The 27,104-nt window shown below is 34.1% G+C and overlaps 2 protein-coding genes across 3 annotated transcripts in view; both read right to left on the minus strand.

Moving 5' to 3' along the window:
- Window positions 1–27,104, minus strand: part of LOC128556374 (uncharacterized) — a 130,905-nt gene that overhangs the window by 13,325 nt on the left and 90,476 nt on the right. The gene's annotated exons all lie outside the window — the stretch shown is intronic.
- Window positions 342–26,903, minus strand: LOC123551744 (uncharacterized). 2 transcript variants are annotated; one of them, XM_053541279.1, is made up of 9 exons: window positions 26,662–26,903; window positions 18,572–18,721; window positions 16,336–16,604; window positions 15,433–15,532; window positions 14,537–14,704; window positions 12,433–12,600; window positions 11,432–11,602; window positions 3,753–3,843; window positions 342–3,245 (listed from the first exon to the last, which is right to left on the minus strand). In XM_053541279.1, exons 1-9 carry the CDS (start codon window positions 26,723–26,725, stop codon window positions 2,561–2,563), a joined length of 1,866 nt encoding a protein of 621 aa, XP_053397254.1. In that variant the 5' UTR covers window positions 26,726–26,903; the 3' UTR covers window positions 342–2,560. The 2 variants fall into 2 exon arrangements, with proteins under 2 accessions (XP_053397254.1, XP_053397253.1); XM_053541278.1 differs by lacking the exon at window positions 26,662–26,903 and adding an exon at window positions 19,819–19,963.

Consider the following 27,104-nt stretch of genomic DNA (forward strand, 5'->3'; position numbering starts at 1 on the left):
CAGGGAATGCCACGTACCTAAAACGCAGCCTCCCCAAAACGAAACCTACAGCATGCAGACGTGAACACCACAAACATACACACACATACACATACACGCGCACACACACAAAGCCAACACATGAGGACAAAACGAACAAATAAAGGAACACAGTGGGGCACCGCCTTAGAACGGTCAGTGGCAAAAACACCACTGGGGAGCTTAAACCGGTTTATGGTGCGTACCCAACCTCACTCTTACCCCCACCATGTTCCAAAGACACGGGACAGTGTAAATAAAAGTGATCCCCTCCAGGTGAATCTCTAACACACGTAATGGAAACAAAAAGGCATGGAAAGATGTACAGGAAACGTTTATACAAACAGGCTCACAGTATGTATGATTATAAATATTCTTGGCTTAATCTATGTTCTGTCCTAATTTTAAAAATAAACAAGAAAGAAAAATATATTGAATATTATAGAAAAAGGAGACAGTCTACAGCCTACTGTAGACAAAGCCCTACCTTGTTATTCCAGTCCGACATGACCAACTGTGAAAAGTCATTTAATTGGAAATATCTTATCTCCTTGAACAATTGTGCAGTGTTGACATATTTATGCTCATTTCTGTTAACGAGTCACAATGTAGGGATAACGCATGTTTTTTCGTGTTGTAACATCTGCAGAATCCCGAGGGATTGGTTAGTACCCGAGGCCGTAGGGCCAGGAAATCTGAAGATGTTAGAACATGAAATGAACATGCGCTAACACTATTCTAGTATAAAATGAAAAAAAAAACTAATAAATAAATACATTCTATCTGAACGTCGTTACATTTCCATTAAATGCGCGGGAATATCTTAGTTGTTTTTGACGTTGACGTCATTTCCATTTGAATTATCCGTTTTAGGGCCGTAATACGTTTACGCTTTACCATGGAACGCGCACATATAAAACGTGTTATAACAGCACGTGGGCGCGAGAATCTCTCTGTTAACACACGTTTTCTCTCTTGTTAAAACACCCCTGAAAAGTGACAATAACAGCAGTTTTATGCTAGAATGTATACTAAGACAGGAATGATTAATTAACTATATTAAGGTATTGGACCCCTAACAGTATTGTTTAAAAAATGGCATTTCCTTGGTATATTCCTAAAGTTAACCATGTTTCGCACTGTGTTGCAAATTTTAAACAACTTTTACCATGCCGTGTTTTGTAAATTTTGTATAATTTATGGTACTTCCTCAAGTTAAAGTAGAGACAAAAACGTTTGCAGAGAATTCATTACAGCATTAATTTTGATAAAAGAAACTTCAAAGTATTGTTAAACAATTATAAAACACAAAATAAAACTGTAAATATCTTTTTTCTAGGGTGCCTCAAGTAAACAGATTTAATGAGACAGAATTCTAACTTCGACATTGAAAAATCCTGTGAGTCTGCTTTGAAGTTTGCTCACTTCATTCAAAAACAACCTTGGGACAGAAGTAAAACCTACCTGCATTTCTTCAACAATATGTAATCTAAGAATGTAGGCAAAATAGAGAACTTTTACCGCATGCAACTCAGTATTTTCAAAGATGCCTAACTCTACCCCTCCTGATTCAGAGGTAAATTCACTTTGAACAGCAAAAAATCGCTTACAAAATAAAAAAATTCCACTTTTGTACAATAAATCCATAATTAGTCTTGAAAGAAGAAAAAACTTACTAGAAAAAGGAAAATATGGAAAAAAAATTGGTTCCAGTGTGGCTTGAACCTATGATCCCCTGTAAATTGCGGTCAAAGTAGGTTTATTGTAGGAATTGAATACTCCTCAAAAATGATGTACTCTATTACGGGTCCAATACCTTAACTCGAAAGTTATTACAGCTGCTAGAGAATACAATACAAGCAATAATACATATTCACATGCCATGGTGATACACTATACTATGCAAGGAATGAGCAGACTTCTTGCTTAAGTAACTGTAGAATATATCACTAAAGTTCTAACACTACTCAATATCTATGGTATAACCTTTAATAACACAAAAATAAGAAATCTATAATTCAAAACAGGGACGCATAATCTCGTAGTGTAAATTTTAGGTGTGTAGCACATTCAAACCTAGTCAATAAATTCAATAGCCACATGAAAGTAACTTGTAAAGAGTTGTCGACAATATTCGGATGAGTATCTTTATACTATATTTTTCATTTTATCCAATATTAAAACAAATGGATGTAGAAAAAAATATTCATACTAAATGTCATATTAGTTGAAAACATTTATTTGATTTTCATTACTAATGTGATGTGAAAAAAGTATAAACATAATCTTACGAGTAAAATGGGTTGTAAGATAGAAATGACGAAATACATAATATTGTTTGTACGAATATCAAATTTAAAACAAACGTCAGAAGAAAAATGAATATGCTAATACGACATATGTATAAATATAGAAATGTATTCTCTAACAGTAAGTAATCGTGGCAAATGATGTTTCGTCAGTTGTTTCTCCTACATTTAGAAAATGCAGTGCTTGATCCATCTTTTTGCGTAAGTAATGTAATATGTAACAAATTGGCAGTTTACTCTCCTGTAGTTTCGATAATTCCAGTTCTTTTAATTACATTAGAATATTCACAATCATCATCATTACTGCTTTCTTCTTTTTCAACAGTTCTTAGTTTTATTTTCACTTCGTGCAGATGAAAGTCATTGTTTTGTTCAGTGTTTGCGGCATCGGTATTTCCTCCTGTATTTGCGTATTCAGATTCTTCTTCTTGAATTGCACTTTCAGATTTTTGATGCATTGCTTTATTTAGACCTTTGATACTAAGGTGGCTATAGCTATCATCTTCTGATAGCGCTTTGGTGTTCAATGATACATTTCCAGAGTTTTGACACGATGTTGTATCGTAAGTTGTCTCGTCCTTTATGCCAGGTTTGTTTCTAGATATATGCGAATATAAGTTATCTGAAAACGACTTCGATGTGTCATTTGTATGATCATATTGATTTTCTACATCACTTTCAGCTTTACATATATTGTCAGATGTGTTATAATACGTGTTTTCTATTAGATTCGCTTTATTGTGGTCTGAAATAAAAGAATATTCCTCGTCTTGTGGTATCGGTTCCGATGACTCTGATACATGGTCCTGGTTTTTGAGGCCATATCCTTTGCATGTTTCACTCTCATATTGAATTGTTGGCTTCTCTCCAGGTTTAAGGTTAGCATCCTTTGCTTTTGCACACAGTAAATGTCTTTTTCTAAATGATATATAAAGTAATATATTACGCAAACCAAACACCTTGTGTAAGTCTTTAACAAGACATTCATGACAACTGTCGAAACATAAATGTTTCAGCATTTATTACCGTAAAGTATCATTTAACTTAATTTTCGTGACTTCTAGTATTCCAAAAGGCTGTTTAGTATGCATAGCATGTACAAACGAAATGCTTCTCTGATATTGTATCAGACGTTTGACCAAGCGGTTACACCGTGAATGACCACAAAGTAGACGTTGCAGGTATACCTTACACTGTTAATTAAACCACGGGATCACATACATAATGAAGAAGCCATCGTTTTTAATTCGTCTGGAATAAAAACATTAGGAGACTGATGCCATATTTATATTCCTGCTCATTGGAATTACCGATTAGTTGATTATTTGTCAATGTACAAGAAAAGTAAAATCTGCCCTTAGTTCAAACTTTTACTAAGAGTGATATGTTAGTGTACATTACATTTCTAATACTTGAACAACTTACCTCCAAATAACGAATAATAAAACTAAGGTAAGAACAATTACAATAACTGGAACCAAAGCATATACTACGACTAGAGCGCTGGCTTCTGAGTCTGAAAGAAAATGTGAAAGAAATCTTGCTTTATTTAAAGTGAAATACTCTAGGAATATTTCTGGTCGGGTGGTTGGGTGATGCTTAGAGTCACAGTGATATGGGGATTTCTCTAACCGAAGACACAAGATGCCTTGAGACACAAGGGTAGAACCACAGACCTTCCGAATGTCAGCTGAATGGATTCCTTACATGAAGAATTTTACACTCCAGTGGCGTTTAGAACCCTAATTAGTGAGAGGTAAGTGATTTGAAATCAACGAGCTTAATCAGTCGGCAAGGAGACCCATTCAAGTTAATTGTAGATTCGAAATTCATGGGATTAACAGTTATACATGCGTTGTTATTTCTTTTATATTAAAAGCTGCTTTTACTTCATTATTTGCAGTGCTCGCGTACATATTGAAACAACAAAACTATTATCTCGGCAGAACTATTTTTGACATTCTTCAAACAAAGACCAAACAAGCTGCTTAAGCAAACTTAATTGACTAATAATTCGTTTTATTGTTCCCGTGAATGAATCACGCACGATGGCAATGGCCAGTTCGTTGATTACTTTTAATCTATGAATGAAAAGAGGATTGCTTTATCGCAACCTCCATTTTCTCTAAAATAAACGTGTTGTAAACTTCTTTGTTTAAATTTGAAATGGCATGAAATATCTTTAGAAAAACAAAGTCTAATGATAATCGTAAATAAGGGTAATAAAGAAATGCATTTATATCACATAGATGTTCTTCAACTGCTGACCTCCTAACTTAATGGATGAAATCATATACTAGTCAAAAGTTCCAACGCCCATATGTACATAAGTATCGATATTTTATTTAATATTAAACCAAATACAATGAAATTTGACATGAGTAACACATAACTATTCTGTAACAGAATGAAAAACAAAAACTTAACAATAAAACACGGTAGATAACAATAAAATGCATTAATTGATTGAATGGTGCATTTTTAAAGTTCGCAGGATCAGTCAATAGTGGGTGTGGCCACCAGCAGCATTCACCACAGCTAAACATCTTCGCATTGATGCGATCAAACGACGCACAAAGTTAATTGGAATGTTACGCCACTCCTGGATAATCGCATTGGTTAGTTCTTGTAGGTTTTCAGGCTGTCTATGACGCTGGCGGATCGCTTTGTCGAGCGCGTCCCACAGGTGCTCAATTGGCGACATGTCGGAAGATAACGCAGGCCAATCAAGAATGTTGACGCCGTTCTGCTGCAGGTATGCCATATTTATACGAGCCACGTGCGGACGTGCGTTGTCCTGTTGGAATATGAGATTGTCCGCCGGATGTGCGTTGATGTAAGGTACCACCACAGCACGCAAGATGTCAATTTGGTATCGCTGACCGTTCATGTTACCGTTACGCGCTTCTGACTTATCCTGCAAACTTTAAAAATGCACCCTTCAATCAATTAATGCATTTTATCGCAGTCTACTGTGGTATTTGATAAGTTTTTGTTTTTTATTCTGTTACAGGATAGTTATGTGATACTCATGTCAAATTTCAGTGTATTTGGTATAATATTAAATGAAATATTGATACTTATGTACATATGGGCGTTGGAACTTTTGACTAGTATATATGAATACGTTAACTGTCAATCTTCATCTTTGTTTAACGTTTTGGGTGTCCTACTAACTAAATCTGACGAAGATAATCACAGTTCATCTAGATTTGCACTAGTATCATGCATTTTAAGATTTACAACATTTTCTTGCTTTGTGTCTGAATGGTATATCGATTTTCCAATCAGATTGAATATCAGTTTAATAGAATTACACTATAGCCGGCGCTAGGGCGCGTGAGGGGTGTTGCACTTTCTAATACCTCTAATAAACAGACTCCGTCAAACAGAGTCTGCTGTTAATAAGAAAAAGGTCCATGGAAGTGTAACTGTTTCTTAACTGTATAGTGTAATAAAAGTGTAATAATGTGTATATATTAAGTATCTATCACAATTTGTGTATGTATATGTGTCTTTGTCATAGTACTTTGTGTTTGTAAATGATCAAGGGCAATTGGTTTGCTCATTTTGCCAATAAACTTGAAAGTTGGTATAATGTCTGGTTCTTTGAAATCATGAAGTCCATTCAGTATCTAATTAACAGAATTCCAAATTCCACTTAAGCTGGTGCTAGGGTGCAAGAGGGATGTTGCACTTGCCATAACCTCTCATGAACAGATTCATTCTCATCCGAGAAGAAGTCATATTGCAAACGTCAACTGTAAAGCATAAACATTGACGTAAAAATATAAAGCATATCTAAAAACATCCATGTAAAAATGTCAAGAACACTATGAATAATGTAAAACATATCTAAAACCATCCATGTAAAATGTAAAGCATATCTAAAATCAGTTATGTAAAAATGTATATACGTATGTGTTAAAATATCAGCTGCAAACATAATAATATTGCAAGATGAGAATAAAAATATTAAATGTTAGATTTTTTTATATATTCCTATCTGCTTTAGAAACGATAAAAATATTTCCCATTGAAACGTTTTCAAATAACTCTTTCAAAGTTTGAACGTCATAATATGTTATGCGTTATGTAGCAAAGTCCACACAGTCAATTAAAATATGTTGAAAAGTGAGTGGAGTTTGACATAGTTCACATTCGGGATGATCTTCTTCATTCTAAAGATAAGAATGGGTCAAACGGGTATGACAGCGAGAAAGAACAACTTCCTTCCAGCGAACTGATCAGTTCCCTTGGTGCCATTTCCCTAGAGTAGGTTTGGTATCATGAAGTTTATTGAATGAAGCATTGTTCCATGACGATTGCCATTTAGATAAAATGTATTTGTTTATATTGGGCCTAAAATCGGTATTTGGTAATTTCAAATTAGATTGTGATAATGAAAGGGATTTCTGCTGTAATATCAGCATCCTCGTTTCCATGAATACCAACATGACTGGGAGTCCAACAAAATATGATAGACTTTTCATGAACCCTGAGAAGAATATTTTGAATAAATGGATTTTCCATATTTCAGTTATGAATTGGCTGTAAAACAGAAAGCGAGTCGGAAAAGATAATAATTTTAATTTTTTCTTCACTATATTTTGATATAAAATCTAGAGCTAAATCAACAGCTTTTACCTCGGCTGAAAATATTGTTGCATTATTTGGCAAACGTAAATTTGATTGATGAAGGAGGCTGACAGCAGCACAGCCAATCTTTGATTCATCTTTTGAACCGTCTGTGTCAATTGCAAATTAGTCATTGTAAGTTGACTTGATTTCATAATATTTGGACTTGAAAATTTCAGGGTTTGTTTCAGACTTTCTGAAGAATTTAAAGTCAGTTTCGTTCATAGAAGATTTTATTCGAAATCCAAACGATTTGATTTGTTTTGTTTTTTCCTTATATAAGTCGGAGTACTTTGGTTTAAGAAATATTTCATGAGCAGGATTGAATTTGCTGGCAGCCACTCTTAAGGCATATTGCAATGAAAGATTTTTCGGCGTGTGTAAAGAGAGGGTTCGTTTGCTTCAGCATTTTTGGCGATGTTCGGAATGCACCAAGAGCAATACAAAGACCTTGATTATGGATGGTATAAATACGATTTTCTTGCTGAACCATAAACAATACAACCCTAATCTAAATTAGATTTAATAAAGACCTATAAAGTCTTAATATAACCTTGCGATTGGCTTCCCAACCAGTATCTGAAATTACCTTTAGAAGATTCAATGACTTCACACATTTAGCTTTCAAGTATTTTATATGCGGCACAAAGGAAAGCTTTTTATCAAAGATAACACCAAAATATTTTGCTTCATTAATAACGGGTAGTTTTGTACCATTTAGAAAAAGCTCAGGGTCACATTAATGTTTCCGTAATTGACAAAAGTGGACACACTGAGTTTTCGATTGGGAAAATTTAAACCCATTTTCCATGGCCCTAGTTTGAACTTTATTCAAACACTGATGTAATTGGCGTTCAATCGTTCGCATATTTTTTGAACGATAACGTATCAAAAAAATCGTCAACTTAATTATAATGAACAGTCTGTCCCTGGTAACAAACATTTCACAATATTATTAATTTTGATGCAAACAAAGTGTGACAGATAAAATAGAACCTTGTGGAACTCCTTGTTCTGGCTCAAAAGAGTCAGAAAGGGTATACCAACAAGTACTTTAAAACTTCGATCAGATAAAAATTGTGGTATAAATGTTGGCAGGCGACCTTTTAAACCTATGTCGTTTAGATCATTCATAATACCATATTTCCATGTAGTGTCATAAGCTTTTTCGAAAAAAGACAGACACAAGATGCTCTTTTTAATAAATGCATCACGAATAAAATTTTCCAGGAAAACAAGATGATCAGTTGTGCTGCGTTGTTTGCGAAAGCCGCTTTGAAAGTTTGTAATAAATCCCTGCGATTTGACATACCAAACTATTCTAGAATTGATCATACGTTTTAGAGTTTTACATAAACAGCTAGTAAGGGCTATCGGTCTATAATAACTTGGGTTCCTGCTATCTTTTCCGTGTTTTTGTATGGGAATAACAATAGCTTCTCTCCAGGTGTCTGGAAAATACCAGTTTTCCATGTAATATTGTAGATTTAAAGGAGAAGGTCTAATGATTCTTGTGGTAAGTGTTTTAAAAGTTGGTAATGTATTTGGTCTGGACCAGCTGCAGTATCATGACATTTGTCTAGAGAGTCAAGTAATTCTGTGATCGAAACAGGTTTATTGTAATCTTCGTCATTATTTGAAGCAAAATTCAGAGGTTTGCTTTCTTTAGTTTATTTAATGTTTTGGGATCTTTGGTCATAATTATGTGTGAAGAGTTTTTTTGAAAAAGCTTCACCAAGAGTATTAACAATGTCCTCTTTGGTAGATGCAATAGACTGGTCTGATTGTTAAAGATGAGAAACATTTGAAGCTTTTTGTTCTCCACTTTTTTTACGAATCATTTCCCAGACTTTTTTAACCGATGGCCTACAATTAAGTTTAGAAACGTATGAATGCCAGGTCCTTTTCTTTGCTTGTTTTATAGTTCTGCGAGCTTTTGCTCTAAGAACCTTAACAGATTGTAGATTGTTATTTGTCGATCGAATATTATTTTTTTTAACGGCCGCTCTACGTTTTCTATAGCAGTCTTACAATCATCATTATACCATGGTTTATTTTTTGATTTACCATTTCTTGAAGTTTTTTTTTTTAATAAACTTGTCTGCAATATCTGATAAAATAACAGAGAACCAATCAATAGGATAAAAAAATGGTGAAATTCTCATAAAGACTGATATTGCTGCCAGTCAGCTTTATTAAATTCAAAATAAGGGGAATCATCTAACGTTTGTTGAACAATACTTGATAAGATAATCGGGAAATGATCACTCCCATGTTAGTCATCTAACACCCTCCATTCGAAGTCAAGAAAAAGGCTTGGTTGGCAATTTCACAAATCAAAAGAAGAGTAGTGTCCTGCAGCAGGATGTAGATATGTTTTGAATTTATCATTCAGTAAGCAGAGAGAATTTCTTTCAAAAAAGGTTTCAATAATTTGACCTCTAGTATTGCTGTTAGAGCAGCCCCAAAACTCGTGATGACCATTAAAATCTCCCAACAGAATAAAAGGACGCGGTAGTTGATTGATTAGGTTGTCAATTTCTTCAAGATTAAGTTAAATCCAGGAGGTATATATATTGAACAAATTGTTATAGATCGATCCATAGTTACGTGCACCGCAACTGACTGAATGGTAGCATTCAAAACAATTTCTCTATGCGGACATGCATTATTTATTAAAATTGATGCGCAACCAGAAGCCTTTTCTGAACATTTATTTATAAAGTTATACGTTGAATAATTTTAAAGGATATGTTGTCACTTTCTTTTAAAAAGGTTTCACCCAGACATATCAAAGAGGGATTATATTTTGATAGAAGAAGGAGAATTTCATTATAATTAGCTTTAAGTTCCACCGGATTATTTTATTCGACATAAATATGTTCTATCTGGAAACATGATATTCATATTATTCAGTCTTCTCAGGAAAAGGTAGTTTAGTAGTTTTCTTTCTCCGTCAAAGGTTTAGGAGGTAGGGCAGGAGGCTTAGACGAACGTCCATCCTCCTCATCCTCCATATCTACATCTACTGCTAGATGTTCAAACCGGTTGTAGTGGTTAATTGGATCATTAGACCCCTTCCCCACTCCACCGGTATTTAGTTCAATTCTTTGTCTAGGTGTTTTATTCACCTTTGCCAATGATGAAGTACTTGTTGAATTGTCAGATATATTGCTCATTCGTTGTTGTTGTAATTAGGGATGTTTTGTATTGCAGCTGGAGCTTTAACTTGAGGATTTTTCTGTACATTTGATTGTTGTTTACTGGGTCCGAAGTTGGGGCTAGATTTTAAGAAACGGTCACTGAATCTGTATGAGTAAAAACATCAATACATTGTGTTGTTTTGTTAGCGACAGATTTAGTTATTGATGAATATGTTTGTGCGAGTGATGGAAGTGTAAATCTAGCATTGGCAATTTGCCTGGCTTCTGGATATCCAATGCCTTATGTGAATTTGACATGTAATACCTCCTTCTCGAGTTTCCATGTCTTGCAATCGCGAGACCTGGCTGAATGTGGCTCGCTGCAATTCACACAACGCACTGGATAACTGCACTAGTCCTCATCATGGGAATGGCCATCTCGACAGCACTTTGGGCAAATGTGATCACTTTTGCAGTTTTTCTCGTTGTGTCCGAACTTAAAACCGCAGTAGCATTGAAGTGGATTAGGAATATGGGTTGTAACTTTTGTCATGAGGTATACAACTTTTATGACTGAAGGAAGGAATGGTATGCCTAAAGTAAGAATGATAGTGTTTGTGTTAATTTCTTTTCCTAGTTGTTTAATTTTGATTCGTCTAGCAGCCGTGACATGCTGATCAGTAAGGCCGTGCACATTTTCCGACTCAGAAACTCCAGCAAGAAAAGGACAGCAGATGAACCCCCTTGAGGAACTCAGAGTGCGGTGTGCAATGCACTTACATGGCCGATTAAAGAAGGATGTTAATTTAAGTAAATTGTGAGCATGTTCTGCTTTTTCTACTTCAACTGTGCGTAACTTTTTGACGGACGTTTGCTACTTTACCCAACCAATTAACCCTAAGCCTGCGTTTTCAAGGAAAAGGAAATTGTAATACATATTGCAATGACGTGTTCAATAATTTTGTGTGAAAGTACTATGAAATTTGCTGAACGCAGTAAAATATGACGATAGAAGGAAAGTACATTTGATTTTGTGTGACGTTAATTTGCCAAAGGAAAAAAAACAGATGCAGTTTGACGAATAAGAAGAGGCATTTTCTATCCCCCGCCAGGAGCGAAACTCACAAGAACTTTAGAAAAAGAAGTAAGGAAATAAATAGTAAAAGAAAAGAGTGGCATAGCTAATTTACTGAAATAACTGCATGCTTTATAAGGACAACTTCTACTTCTACATACGAAGAAGTAAACTTTGAGCAATTATATACTACGCGCTTGTAAAATAGTATTATTAAAATGATTATATATTTAAAAATAAATTCATACCAACGATGGTACACGTTGCAATAGTACCATTCCAACCAGCTTCAAGGCACGTGACTGTTTCGTCTCCCGCAAAGGTATAACCGGTGTCACAGGACTGTGTAGCCGTTTTTCCAAAAGTCGTTCCAAGTGCTGTATCAAAATGTCCGTTTGTGATATTCATAGTTTCACATTCTGAAACCAAGATGAATGTAGGAATCGATAAAAATATGAAAGTACCAAATATCTTGCTAACATTTTCTACGTAAAAAAACCTGTATAACATCTTTATACCAGCATTTCAATTGAGACTAACTTCTTGAATATGTTTTTGTTGGGTTAAATGTCGCGCCGACACAATTATAGGTCATATTGCCACTTTCCAGCTTTGATGGTGGAGGAAGTCTCCAGGTGCCTTAAATGAATTATTTCATCATTGGCGGGCACCTTAGTACAAACACTGACCTTCCGTAAACTAGCTGGATGGCTACTTCACATGAAGAATTCAATGCCCTGAGTGTGGCTCGGACCCACATCGGTGAGAGACAAGAGATTCGAAGTCAGCGACCCTTACTACTCTGCCAAGGATGCCCCTATTTCTTCTTGATGATCTATAGATATGCACCAATAAACACTAGAAGTATTTGGTTGACAATAATGCAAAAAAATCATTGTCATTGAGGAACATGATAAAAATGCTAATACTGCGCCGGAAGATATCAAGAAATACCTGCTCTAACTTCAGTTTTAAACAGCAGTTACAGTATAACTTTGGAAGAATATAAGGCTGATTTAAATAACCTTTTTATAGTTAAGCGAAAACAACGCTTATTTGCGGCACGAAACCGTGAAAAATGATACTCTGTACTACATACTATATTTGAGTGGACTGCGGAGGCACATCTGGCGAATTACAAATACCATATCTAATCCTTTATGTTGCATACATGAACCACAGGCGGTGTACTCTATGTATTCATGAATATTTGGAATAATTATGTTTGAAACCATTGAAACTGACCTACCTATCTGGTCACACACTGGAATGATACTCCATGTAGAATTTGTTTGGCATATTATAGACGAATTTCCATTGAGTTTGTACCCTTCAATGCATGTTACTTCAATTACTGAGCCATACTGGAAGTTTTTGTCATCAACATTTCCTGATTCTGGAGTTGGATCACTACAGTCTGAATTTAAAACAAAGGACAAACTTTGCGAATTTGATAACAAATAAAAACGACCGGGTTTTCTTTTGAATGAATATATTATATGTAGTTCAATGTAACTAAATCGAGAAACACTTTAAAAGACGGCCATTCCTGATAAATACGAAGTTTCAAAGGACTTTTCGAATTATCTTAAAACATAACATAATAAAAACACTGTCGAAAGTCGGCATCATGCAGTCTGATAAAAAGGTATTTCCTTTGACATAACTTTCATTAACTATTTAAGTCATGTTCATACGTATCATTGAACACGTAGTAGTGGTACACTCGAGACATTTTAGTGATAAAGGAACCAATATGTACATTATGTTCATACCTAACATTATGCACATAACAGTGGAACATCCAGTTCCTTAAAGTGCAATATGAACAAGTACATTTATGTAAATCATCTTCAAGCCTATCATTGAGCACGTAGCACTCAATTCTTTCTTATGCAAGACAAGCAGTTATGTAAACCATGGCCATACCATATCATTGACCACGTAACAGTGGTACACACAATTCCTTTAATTGCAAAATGAACAACTTGGTACTAGTATGTCAATCAAGTTCATGCCTATCATATAGAACATAGCAGTGATACATTTAGTTCCTTCTAGTGCAACATGAACAGTTATGTAAATAATGTACATACCTATCATTTCAACACGTAGCATTGGTGCAGTATATTTACACTATTATAGTGCAAGATGAACAAAATATGTAAATCATGTTCATACCTATCATTGAACTCGTAGCAGTGGTACACTCGAGACATTTTAGTGATACAGGATCCATAAAGGATAATTGGTAGATACCCTATTTGTATAGCTATTAAAAATAGGATAATTGTATTTTGGTATAATATTATTACAAATAATTATAAACTATCGTCTTTTATATATAAATTTATGTATTCGGACTATATCCAAAACGACAAAATGTACAGTTGGTTATCTTATGTAAAGCCTATTTTAGATGAATGTGGTTTAGGTTATGTATGGCTTAACAAAGGTTTCAATGGTTCTAGAGAGCTTTTGTTAGCTAAAATTGAAAAAAGTCTTCAAGACCAGTATATGCAAACCTGGCATAGCAACGTTTTTGAATCAAATAAATGTTTAAATTACCGTATGTACAAAACAAAACACAAATATGAATATTATTTTGATGCATTATCACGAGACTATGTTCAGACAATTGTCAATTTTAGAATGTGTAATAACCATCTATCTGTTGAAAAGCTAAGATTGGCAAACATAGGACGTTATGACAGAATTTGTAATGTTTGTAATTTACGAGAAGTAGGTGATGAATTTCACTATTTATTTAATACTCATTTTAATCTGTTACGCAAAAAGCTTATCCCTGAACGGTATCTAAGAAACATTAATTGTATAAGTTTCGGCTCTTTGATGAATGACAAGGATAAAATATTGTTTACAAGTTAGGCAATTTTTTAAATGTCGTTATGAAACATTTTAAGAGACCACGCGGCAGGCAACATACCACGTAATTTTACATTTAACTTGAAATAGTGTAGCTCTACTTGTTTCCTACCACTGTTAAGTGTTAACTTATATAACCCTCTTTTGCAATCTGTATTATATACAACCCGCAGCCTGGTTAATATGCTTGTAACTATTGAATCATTATACCTCTTATCTCATTTGTATGTGCTAAGTGTACTAATAAACTGTAAACGGTATCAGAGATACACTCAATTCATTTTAGTGCAAAACTTCCAATATGTTCATACCTCAATAGCATGTGGCAGTGGTACCCTCAATTCATTCTAGTGCGAATTGCAAGTCTTTCCTTATTTGAAAGCTGCATATAACTATGTCATAAAGTCTATGTTACGTTTCCATATGTTTTATCAAAATGATAATGTCCTCATTCAAATAGTATTTACCTATTGGTTGGCATTCTGGACTGTCACTCCATGAACCATTTACTAAACAAATTATTGATGAATTCCCTGCAATTTCATAACCAGATTTGCATGATATTTCCACCGCAGATCCGATGTTGATGTGTATTGAATTAGCAACGCCAGCTTCCGGGGTAGGGTCGCCACAATCTTAAACAAGTTAAAGCATAGCAAAAGTAGCAAAAGTTCCTTCTAGGGCACATCTATATAAATATATAATGATCATCTTGGTTGCAATGTCTGTTTTATACTGCAAAAAAATGTCGGGTAGGTATTTACGCTATAAGACATTGACCCGGTCAATCCGTTATGATTCGATGCGTGAATTTGTTGCACATAATTAGAGGGTCGCAATGGGGTTTGTTTTCACATATTAACCATGCATTTGAAGATAACGATAATATTTACTTGTTTACATGTAAATTTGCTGATATATGTCTATCTGTATGTACATATGTTATGTTCTTCAAGAATGGAGGAAATAAAAGAATCAGTCAATCATCCTCGGGTTTAATAATATGTAATCCATGGATGCGTTCAGTCAGAGTCGCCTCAATTAGGAAAGAATAGTTTTAACGTCAGAGGTTATTTCTAAGGTCACGGAGTTTGACTGGCCAGCTTGTAATGAAAACAGCTTTCGATATCAGAGGCTCAGTCAAGTGTGACTTACCAAACTATAATATTCCTTCTCACGAGAAGGAATAATAAAAAAGAAAATTTATGTAAATCTGTGCCGCTTATATAACCTCTGGTGCTTACATGTTTATTAAATTACAAATCAAAGTACACGAAAGTTTTTATCTGTTATATGGGATAGTTGAACTGACTACAAGCATGGACATAAAATTTGTTTGGAGGATTATAAATAATGAACTGACCTGTTGGACATTTTTCAGCAGGGAAAATTTCTATATCGTCAACTGCTATGTCTCCAAACCAAGAATGCTTGTGATTTCTTGCTTTTCCCTCAATTACAATCTAATAAGACAGAATAAAAAAGCAACATGTATATAACGGTACTTCAGGTCAAAACTGACTGTGTCATTAGGTGTGCCATAAACGCTATCCATAAAGCATTGCAAACGGATGTCTATAACTATGAAACTCACTCTGTGCTAAGGCTACACGTGTCAAAATGTCCCTTGAACATGATCCTGTATTATAACTACGCAACAGTCCAAACAGTATTTTAAAAATCCCATTATAACACATGACTGTGGTTATATTCTTTAGAGGTTATACAATGATTACAATGATTTCACATCCAAATGGAAACAAATAAGAATCGTTTCACATCATTTTTCACAGTTTTAATGTTTTTATCCATTTGTATTTTTTCATTTAGCATCATTTGAATGTTCTTAGGTAAAAGAGCTATTGGAATTACAAGTGTCCTATATTTCACATCACAACTTGGGCAACGACCAATAAAATTTATGAAACATAAACATTCGTAGCGAGTCCAACGTTACGGTTTAAACATTCATGGAAATTAATATTTATCCGCTGTACAGCTATATTAAAGTACGGTTTGGACTATAAATGTATGGCTATTGAACATTTTAAACTTCGAGGTCATTTTCTGAATGCAATTCAAATAGACCATATCACTTTTCCAGAGAAAAGCAAATAACTCAGCGTTAGCATTTTGATAGTAATAATAATACTAATAATGATAATAATAATGATACTCATAACAAAATAATAAATATATTTGTAATAATACTATTTATAATACACTTTATATGCACGTTTATGTATACATTTTGATTTTGGTTTACCTGAAAATGTTCTTTTGCCTCGGACTGTACTTGCCCTAAAATCCATTTTTGGCCTTGTTTTCCTGTTTTCCAGAATAATTCTTTTGTATTAAAGCCTTCCTTTATTGATACGGTGAGTATATTGATATGGCTGCCATGCATGTGATACCAGAATGACAAGCAATATTTCCCAGAGTCCTTCTGTGGGCTGATCAGTCTTGCTTCGTAGTTATTCATTTTGCTAATGTTGTGATAACTTGGTGTTGTTTCGATATAGACGTAAAATCCCTCTAATGTATAATTATTAATGATTTATGTATACTGTACAGATTAATACAAACAAAGACAAATATCGTCACTTTTAAATGGAAATCTATACAAGTATATGTATGTTTGGATGCGTGCATAACACTAACAAAGTAATATAAAAACGTAAAGCAACAAAGACAAAACCAACAATTAAATCAATGAAATGAATGTTGTTGGGGTCAGCTTTAGTCATTAACATAACACTACTTGATGTTTTAAATCGGTTTACTGTGCATGCAAAATCAATCTTAATCCCAAACAAATTAAAACAAAATGAAATACAAATTCGGAACTGACGTAACGTTGTAAAACGTCATCGTCAAGTTCTGATAAAAGTAGAAACACATTTATGATTCACAGGGAATGTTTATAGTTATCCTGTTAATATGAAAGCACATAGTATGTATGAAAAGTATTAGGAACAATTGCAATACAAGTCAAATGGTTTATCGCGGCCAGAAATTTGTACAAACCGGACAGAAGTTGCGAAATTGTCATTTGTGCAGGAAAGAAGCGTTTACAATAATGTCCAGTACTGGACAGGTATAGTGACCATGCACGGACACAGCAAATTTTCTCAGAGGGGGTCCGATCCCCTGCCCCCACCCGCCCTGGAAATTTTGCAATTTAACACTTCATTTTTTTTTGCATTCTGGGACAGTTTTATGGACTAACCTGTTAAATTTGTCAAAAATGATATAATCAAGCTTTCTTGAAGGTTAAATTCTTAGTTTCTTTTAGATAAATAATATGAATTATGTCGGGGTCGTATGTAGCAGCAGCCGCATATACTTTACATGCAGTCCTAATGTTGCCTTTTTCGAAAAACATTTTCTTTCCTTCTTGTCTTCTTTCCTTTTTTAAAGATTTTCCAGAGGGGGTCCGGACCCCCGGTCCCCACCCCCCATCTGGATCCGCGCACGGTGACATATCATGCTTTCTGTTTATGCAGGTAAACTTGTGTTTGGTTAAATTTCAAAAGAGCACAATTGTCTGAACAGTGTACAAACTCATTACTGTTTTTTCAGGCAAGGGTGGAAGAAAGTGGTAGACAATGAAAGCAGTTACATTTTTATCAAAAAAAAATAAACAATGAGACAAACATTTCCAACATCTTTGGACGGTTCAAAAATCCCATTTTAAACATACGATAAAGCCCGAAACGCATGAAAATGTTCCGAATGTAAATCGGGTGAAGTAAGCGCTCTATGTAGATTATGCGACTGGGCGAGTCTACTTACTTATTACTTGAGGATGAAAAAAAACGTGTTTTTTAAATGTTGCTCTTAAACAAGGGTGGCGGTTGAACTACTAAAAGTACAACAACAGTTGATTCACAACAAATCGTACGGTATGTTTTATAATCAGTAGAAGCTAGTCGTATTTACGCTTATGAGACCTGTTTCACCCATAAGTAAAGAATTCACAGGTCCATCATGAAATATTTTCCCCATCGTGCAAATACTTGTCCTATTCAATATGATCGCGGCCTCGGCCGCGATCAATAAACGCAGTTCTAAGCATATCGATTTTACGAAAAAGTACCATGTTAAACACGGGACATGGCAAAGAAATATTAAACAGTACACTTTTACCTTAGGATAATGTAGGTATATATACCACAATGTACGAATAATAGACGAAGGGAATAAAAAAAATATCCACAAAATTCTGCTTTCATACATCAGGCAGTAGGTAAAAAAAAATTAGTAAGAAAATGGTTTAGAATTTTTTGCTGAGCATTTAACATTATATAATATTTAGTTACACAGAATAGTCAGATGTTATTAATTTCCTTAAAAGTTAAAATTAAATTACCTAGTTTGAGATTTATTACCTCCAGATCCGGTCCTGTATATTTAGAGTATTTCAAGATAGCCTTGTTAATTGTTACGTTGCAGTATCATTAGTTTCATTGGGACATATTTAAATAATTCAGGTTTATTACCTCCTGATGTGTGATCGGAGTTTGGTCCTGTCCCATCTGTCGGCGTTTCTCCTGACCACCTAATCCAATCAAAGTCATCTGTTTTGTCCTGTGCCCAGTTGCAAAATCCATCATCAAAATCACAGTCAAAAGAGTCTCCTCTATCGATAGCTAGATAATAAATCAAACCAAACTATTAAAACTAAAACGTAATAACAACCTCTTACTTATAAATTACTCACTGAGAATAGTCCACTCGCGCGCGGATCGAATTCAGACTACCTAGCGTAGCGGGATTAATTTTTGACATCGTTTTCTGTTAAGCTAATTTTTATTATATGTAACTGCTTCCTTAGGATAAACGAACTTGAAAGAAAGTTGGTTGTAACACTTACAATAGCAATTAAAGACAAAAATAATTTCCTAAACTTTTGTGTGACCTCTGCATTTTACAGACACTTAAAATCTATTTCATAACAAGTGACTTCTGTACCAGACGTAAGGTAATAAATTACAGTTAGTTGATAAATAAGGAAGTCAAATTTAATGAAATGTATTTCCCAATTCATAAATACTTACAAATTCGAAACAATTTTGGTCTTGTTTAGGTGTTTGTCAATATTTTCTCCACTGACCATTGAATATAAGTTTTACTGAATCCGTAATATTTGCATATTTTTATCATATCCATGCGTTTTTAACAATGGAGCATTGTAAACATAATTTTATTTATTTATATCAGTTAAAAACTTCAGCTGTACACAGAACTTCATAAAAAGAAAATCGTTTAAATAGCAAATATAATCGACATATTGAATGTGGAAAGATATTCTGTCGTTGAGACAAAAATGTATATATGTCAGAATGAAACTGTTAACATCTGTATAAATTTAGAAGATCATAATTTTATTATAACTCATATAAATGACGTAAATACAACACAGCTTCTGATACTATTTTGATACTACGAGAAAAAAGAAGTTAAATCATGATAATTAACCGAAACTTTAACGCAGATATTATTGTTCAATATAGATATCATTTTTTCCAAACCAAGGTAACATGTAAATTAAATACACATGTACAACGTGTGTTCATCTACACTGAAGAACATTTTAATAATGTCTGACATCTTTCAAATTGTAATTGAATTTTACAAATTTGAACAAAAATCTAAAGAATGCCAATATGAATAAAATAAGGACTGAATTTAACATACACAAATCACCTTACATTGTTATTATTTATTTGTTGAAAATTCTACTCACCAAGTGTTCCATTACATGCAAATAGGACAAACACACTTATAATACACTTTAAATTTCCCATTTTCATTGATATTCAACATTGCTCAGGAAGTTAAAAACAAACTGTCATCGGTATTGAGCGCATCACTTGTTTTATTGAAAAACATTTTATTTTGAATAGGTTGAAAACTAAATAGATATACGTTTTACCATTGGTTAAACTTGTATAGCAAGTGAGGAAAACAGGTAAAAAAATATAAACAGCCGGACAGGTATAATGATTAAATGACTGAATTTTATATAAATATGTGTTTATTTTAGATAAGATTGAAATTTGTTTCATCAAGCGAACATTAAATGCAATTTTCAAACTTTGATGTTCGCTCGGTGAAATAATTTCAGTAAATGTAAAAAGAAAGCTGAGTAGAATGTGTGAAACTGAGTAAAATCCAAAAGGAAATCCAAAATATATACAAGTTTACCCGATATTACACTCGAGTGTTTCAAGTTACCACGGGAAACTTTGTATGCTCGTAAACAATTTGCAAAATTAATCCGTAGGGCCTTTACGCTAAAATACTACAACAACTGAGAAGTATGTTGAAAACAAAATAATTCTTCAAAGGAAATGATTTCTTAAAATAATTTACTTTTCCTGACAGTCTTTCGAAGGACGGGTCCAAAATTGTTTCTATGGTCTATATTCTGAATTTCAGGACCAAAAAAATGCATATCGTGGGTATTTATGTCTCCCACCACACAGTGGTGTGGGATACATATTGATTTACTCCAGTCTATGTGTGTGTCTGTGTGTCTGTCTGTCTGTCACAAACATTTCTCACCCGATCTTCACCAAACTTGAATAAAATGTGTCTGACCATAAGACCTTGGCTAAGTTTGCTAACTATTTTAATGTATTTCATTGGCTTCCAGATTTTATTCAACTAACTTGAACACTGTTGTAAATTTATATTTAGCAAGAGACATAGTCCCCCTATTAACACTACATTTATTTTTTTTCTACTTCAGGATGAAGTTTTTAATAAAACTTTGAACAGCCTTTCTGTTGAGAACAGTACATAAGTTAGGTAGATCTTTCTACGTTTTTTCTTCTAAAATCCATATAATAATACCAAATCGGAATACATCTTTTTAAAAAAGAATCAATTTTAAATGGCGAACCAGCAAGTTATTGTAGTGGTAAACAATATTATTACTAGAATATTTGCCAGCTGGTGCATAACACAGCACCGTAGGCCCTTTGAATGTTCAAACACCTGTAAAGGCTCTTCTTCCAATGAAATATATATAATCGCCGGCATACACAAACATTAACACGATATATCTGAAAATAGCAGAAGTGTGGAAATGTTTGGTGCTTACAGACGGTTTTGCTTTCCTAGTTACCAATGTAGGTCAGGTCAGTGAACTGGCCTACGCCGTTTGTGTTTTAATGAAGTTTTCATTTTGGAATACATAAGGGAAGCATAAGGGTAAGATACAAGTTAAAAAAATCTTAGTGCAGCACAATGACGCTGTCTCTTTTTTAAGTGACTGAAGGTGACTGCAACTCTTATAGTATTATAATAATTCTGACATACTTATTTCGTCAATCTTAAATAAAACAGATGATGACTATGTCTCTAAAAGGATAAGGTCACCGGCACTGTCTTGGAATACCTTCTCTAAGCATGTTCCGTGTTTATTGAAATATAGCCGATGATGCCACACTTTGTATTAAGGCCAGGTCTTAGGGCAGGTGTATCTATCATAGTTCCTTTAGATATTAAATTGTGGTAAGCATGGACTTCGGCATTTAGGTCGCTTGGTATTCTCTATATATTGGACTGGACTGTAGTTTTATCGTTAGAATTTAATTGGACCTTGGCATATTTAAATTGATCAACTTCACAAAAATGCTAAATAACAAAATTAAATGATTTATTACAAATGACATAAAGTACTGTAACATTGACAATATGTATTTTTCATTATATCACGGCATAAAGGTGACGGGTTTGTGACATTTGATTCATATACACTCACATCCTCTTTAGAAACAGTGAAATCCTTTGACATAAAGTGAAATTCCTATAAAGTGTTGCCTTTGACATAAATATGATTGAATTCTAAAAGCGGTCTGTTCTTTTATATTTCTGTTTTTTCAAAGTGCACAAGAAATCTCCGACCGTTTAAGTGTTTTCTTTACGAGGAGCTGATTTTATATTTTCATAAAACATAATAAAAATCCATATCGGATATCGTAATTCTATGTTTAAATAATCTGTCAACACTTCGTCACTTTCGCTGCAAAACTTAATTATACACATGATGGATCTCATATTCATAGGCTATAGATTCCCTTTTCCTACAGGTTTCCATGTTAGATTACGGAATAATTCAAATTGTCTATTGATAGTTTTTAGGTTGAAACCGCGAATTGGTTCAAACTATTATAACCGTAATCTGGACACTGCAATAATATCAATAAGGACAGTTTTCACTGAAGTAGGTCTATTTCCGCACTACTTTTATTAATTATTTACGAGTATACCAACCGCTTATCCCTCTACATAATTTCTGTGTAAAAGTTCCAGGTCAGGTTTAACAATCGTTTCAATGCACAAGATCAAAGAAAATATATCAAATTATGCATCTTTGAAAAACTCAAATTGCAAGCTTTTTTGATGGTGTATATCTTTAGACAATCGAAAGAGAAACTATGACACACTGGCAGTTTAAACATTGCATTTTCTATATTTTAGCGTTAAGTAATGTATACGTAATATCTTTCAAACTATTAACTGTAAGATGTTAAAGGGCAGGGGTGTAGCCAGCGATACGCACTTGAGCATGTCCGTGACATCAGTTTGAAAAGTGAAAAAAAAAAAAAAAACGAAAATCAAATATGGCCCAAAATGGCAACAAAGTCGTAAGCTAAGTTGGGTTAGACCTTAATTTTTGCAGATCTAGATCTTGGTTCTTTGTAATATTCAACTAAATCAGAGACAAAGAACTGAATGCAGCTACAGTTGTAGACCTATTTGCCCAGAGGAAGAATAGACGTCTGGTACTACGCTTTAATCAGAACTACACTGAAGAGAACATGCATAAAAATGATAGCACGATATAAGGACGGACAGCTAAAGTTAGCACTTACTTTTACAAACAATTAACGCCTCTGTGCTACTAGCTAATGCTATGTCTAGATAGCAAAACCAACTACTCCGTAACTAAAAAATCGTCGGCCTATAACCTATCTATTTTGCATCTCAAAATCGAGTAGCAAAATTAAAGTTTAGAAACATGATAAACTTAAAGATATGTCTAATATACATTAATAACTGAGGTTTGAAATACAATGGTTCAAATACATCGCATTCAGCGCTTCCAATCCCTCAAAATACACCTCAGATCTTAACAATTTAGTTATATGTTCCATTTTTGCCCTCTCCCGCACCCTCCCCAGTCTGTGCGTAACATTCATTCAAGCCTAGCTACGCCCCTTAGGTGCATACCTTATAACTGAGAGCAATTAAATATCTTCACAAACCATGTAGAAATGGAACAAATAAACGAAACATCCAGTATCACCAAGCAGTGAACTTAAAGACAACAGAACAAGTGAGGAATGGGGAATTAAAAATGATTCTGCTATACCTATTTTCGCTAAAAATAAAGAGATGTTAGTGTCTATCAAGTTTAAGGAAAACACATAAAAGTCAAAGATTAATTTATCTATTTAACGCACTGCTGCATTGAGCCATGTTTCAGAAATACATCCAGATGTCAATCAAAATCAAAGATTACAGCTTAATTTACCTATAACGCATTGCTTAGTACAGTCATGCTTCAGAAAATAACACGACATTCTATCAAAGATCACAGTGTATAGACTCTCTGTACGCCCAAACGGAAGTCGCCAATAACTAGGTGTTCACTTTTTTTTTTTAAATTGTTGGAAGCTGTCGGTAGTAATCATTTTTATGTTTTTCTGTGGCTATTGGAAATAAATATTCTTCTTGTATATATTTTTCTATGTATGATAAATGTCTCTGCAACACACTGTCGCTAAATAGACACTAACACATGAAAATAAAACGTATTTTAACCAAAAACACAACCGGTCATAGCAAAAGACGATGTATTCAGGCTAAAATACCCGTTATTTAGGAACTGCAAAGGAAATACGTGCCAGAACCGCTTCTGAATGTTACATTATCAATCCATGCACATGAGTTTATACATGCAAATATGAATTTACAATCCCGCATACTTGAAATATTGTTTAATTCAACATGCATCTGAATTATGCACTGGCTGCCTAGTCGCAAAACTTTATATAAAAACCGTTCCACTATTCGCCAAAACACTGTACGCCTATTCAATAAAGAAATGACGAAGTCTTTGGACTTGCAGGCTCTATACACTGTACTCCTTAAATTAAGAAAAAATAAATTTTGTATTGTATTTTACTTGCCACAGTGAAACAGTATTTATTAGTCTGTTTCACCAACGATGTCCTTGTCTTGGACAAGAAATAGAATCTTTATACGTGTTTCCGCTAAAATACAAGTAAAATATATATTTATTTCGCTCAGTTTGACGGACACTTTGTTGTTATTCTTTTTTTCTTTGTATTTTTAGCTCGACTATTCGGGAATAGGGGTGCTATTCTACTCGCCTCGGCTTCCGCGTTGGCTTTCTTGGTTAAATTTTTTCGGCAACCTTTTTTTGTCACATCTTTTTTACTTTTGTTTAAACCTTACTGTAACTTCGCATAAACATTGTGCAGCATACAAACGAAGCATTTTTATGCAGGGTCCCTGTGTCCATTATACCCAAGGTCAAGATCACTCAAGGTGTTGTATTTGTTTGACATTATTTTTTTAATTATAGCTACGCCTACAGACACACGCGCTGTGAATCTTTATACGTGTTTCCGCTTTATATATAAAATATATATTTATTTCGCTCAGTGTGACAGGAAACTTTGTTTTTCTTTCTTTGTATTTTTAGCTCGACTATTCGGGAATAGGGGTGCAATTCTACTCGCCCCGGCTTCGGCGTTGGCTTTCTTGGTTAAAAGTCTTAAGGCAACCTTTTTTCGTCACATCTTTTTTTTCTTTTGCTTATTCCTTACTGTAACTTCGCATAAACATTGTGCAGCATAGAAACAAAGCCTTTTTATGCAGGGTCCCTGTGTCCATTATACCCAAGGTCAAGGTCACTGAAGGTATTGCACTTAGTGTTTGAAATTACTTTTTGAATTTAAGCTCCGCCTACAGACACACGCGCTGTCTGCCTGGTTCCTTTGTACAGTCAAAGTGTGCAATGAAAATTAGTCCCGCTTATTTATCTTTCAAGACGGTGGTAGCTTTATTCAAATTATTCATACATGTAGATCAACTGATGTAATCACTAGGAGCCAGGCCATTTTCAGTTTGTTCTGTAGCGAATACTCAATAATTATGAATGAAAACGAAAAAGAACTGGATGTTAGCTTCGATCTGCTTGATTTTGAATGATACCAGCGATGCTTTAGAGCCGGATATTAAAATAAACAGAAATTACCAGTTATACCGCGCCGATGGCAACTGTTTCTTTTGTGAAAGATGATAAAGTTCCCGTCGTAAAGTCCGAACAAGTCTCTGAGATGCCGAAAATGGATCAAACACTGAGTTGTGCCACGTAACGATTACATGAATGATGCGCTAGTAATTTATGTGTAACGAATCATTATTGCAAAAATCAAACACAATGCAGGTTAGAGTTTATTAGTACGCATTTACCAAATTGAGTTAGGCGCACGGCTGCGCCGCGCTAGACCAATTTAATTTGATAAATGCTTACTAATAAACACTAACGAAAAGTGGAATCGAAACTGCAGTAATAGCATTTAAACTGGTCCATGACAGTTACGAAAACGAAAGAAGTTAAAACTATTATATTTTAACTTTTGGTTATCATAAAACAAAGTCAAAACATTGAAATATAAGAATGAAAAGAAGTTTTGAATAGGCGTACAGTTTTTCGACTAAGCGTTCAGTCCGGATTTTAAAAATTGCGATTAGTGGGCCAGTAATATATCGAATAGTGGGACAGTGTAATCGGCATATATGTCTCTGAAAAACATTTTTTTTAAAAGCGTATTCGTTACCATAGAGTCGTGCTAGTATTTATCGATGCGTAAGATATTTATCTACGAATTAGCAAAGGATCCAATTCTTTGCAAAAGCTTGAGATACATGTATTTCAAAGAATTGACAGCTTCATTACAAAATCAAACAAATACCCACACGTGATTTGACTTGAAATAAGTATATTAAGAGTTTTAACAGGCTTGTTTGGTATCCACGTAAACAGTAATTCTTAATCGATATGTAAAATAAAAAATACACTTACTTCATGCTGTATTAACGAAATAAACAATGAAAATCCAAGCCATCCGCGACAGCAAAAATTTGTGTTCTGATTTCTGAACGCCTAGTTTTTGGCGACTTCCAGTTGGGTGTACAGAGAGTCTACACACTGTGAAGATAACAGCTTAATTTATGTACTTAACATACAGCTATATAAAGCCATGTTTCAGAAAACACCCAGCAGTCAATCAAAAATAATTGCTTACAATATCTATCAAAAGCACTGCTACAAAGAGCCATGCTTCAGAAAACACCTGCCAGTCAATCAAAGTTAATATCTTCATTTATCTATTTAACACACTGCTACATGACGCCTTATTTCTACTGCTACATAAAGCCATGCTTTGTCCATTACGTGGTGAGTTGGTCATTATGGACCTCATGAAATAGAAATTCTGATATTATATTTTATCTGTCGAACTTTTTTTTTGTAAATACGTACCTGTTGAAGATTTGTGAAAAGTCACAAGTATCCACAGTAGTCTCAAATACAGACTATTAGCCATTTCATTCTGTCACTCAATTCTATAAAGACGTTTAAAATCAGACAACAATACTGTGTTTATTATCCATGACTTCAATCTCATTTTAAGAAGAATATGTACAAATTAAGTATCACAATATCCTGTTTTAAAATAAACAATTAAGCTGTATTTATCACAACGTATCAAGAGTATAGTTGATCAACAAAATGTATAATTATCCTTTAAACTTTTACACTGCAGTTATATACTACCAAGAAGTTTTAATCGGTTGTAGTAGGAAGTACTTAAGTGTTATATATCAGTAAGCAAAATAATAAGGAAAATACTATTTATTTATTTATTTATTTTGTTGGGTTTAACGTCGCACCAACACAATGATAGCTCATACGTTAATGGTGGA

Source organism: Mercenaria mercenaria, chromosome 4 (assembly GCF_021730395.1).
Source record: "Mercenaria mercenaria strain notata chromosome 4, MADL_Memer_1, whole genome shotgun sequence".
Lineage (NCBI taxonomy): Eukaryota > Metazoa > Mollusca > Bivalvia > Venerida > Veneridae > Mercenaria > Mercenaria mercenaria.

Coding starts and splice junctions, on each gene's coding strand:
- LOC123551744 (XM_053541278.1), bottom strand. CDS start 19,885: ATGAAAATGGGAAATTTAAAGTGTATTATAAGTGTGTTTGTCCTATTT. Junction 3,844..11,431: donor TGCAACGTGTACCATCGTTG/GTATGAATTTAT, acceptor ATTTTCTTTCAG/ACTCAGAAGCCAGCGCTCTA. Junction 3,246..3,752: donor TTATTATTCGTTATTTGGAG/GTAAGTTGTTCA, acceptor TATATCATTTAG/AAAAAGACATTTACTGTGTG.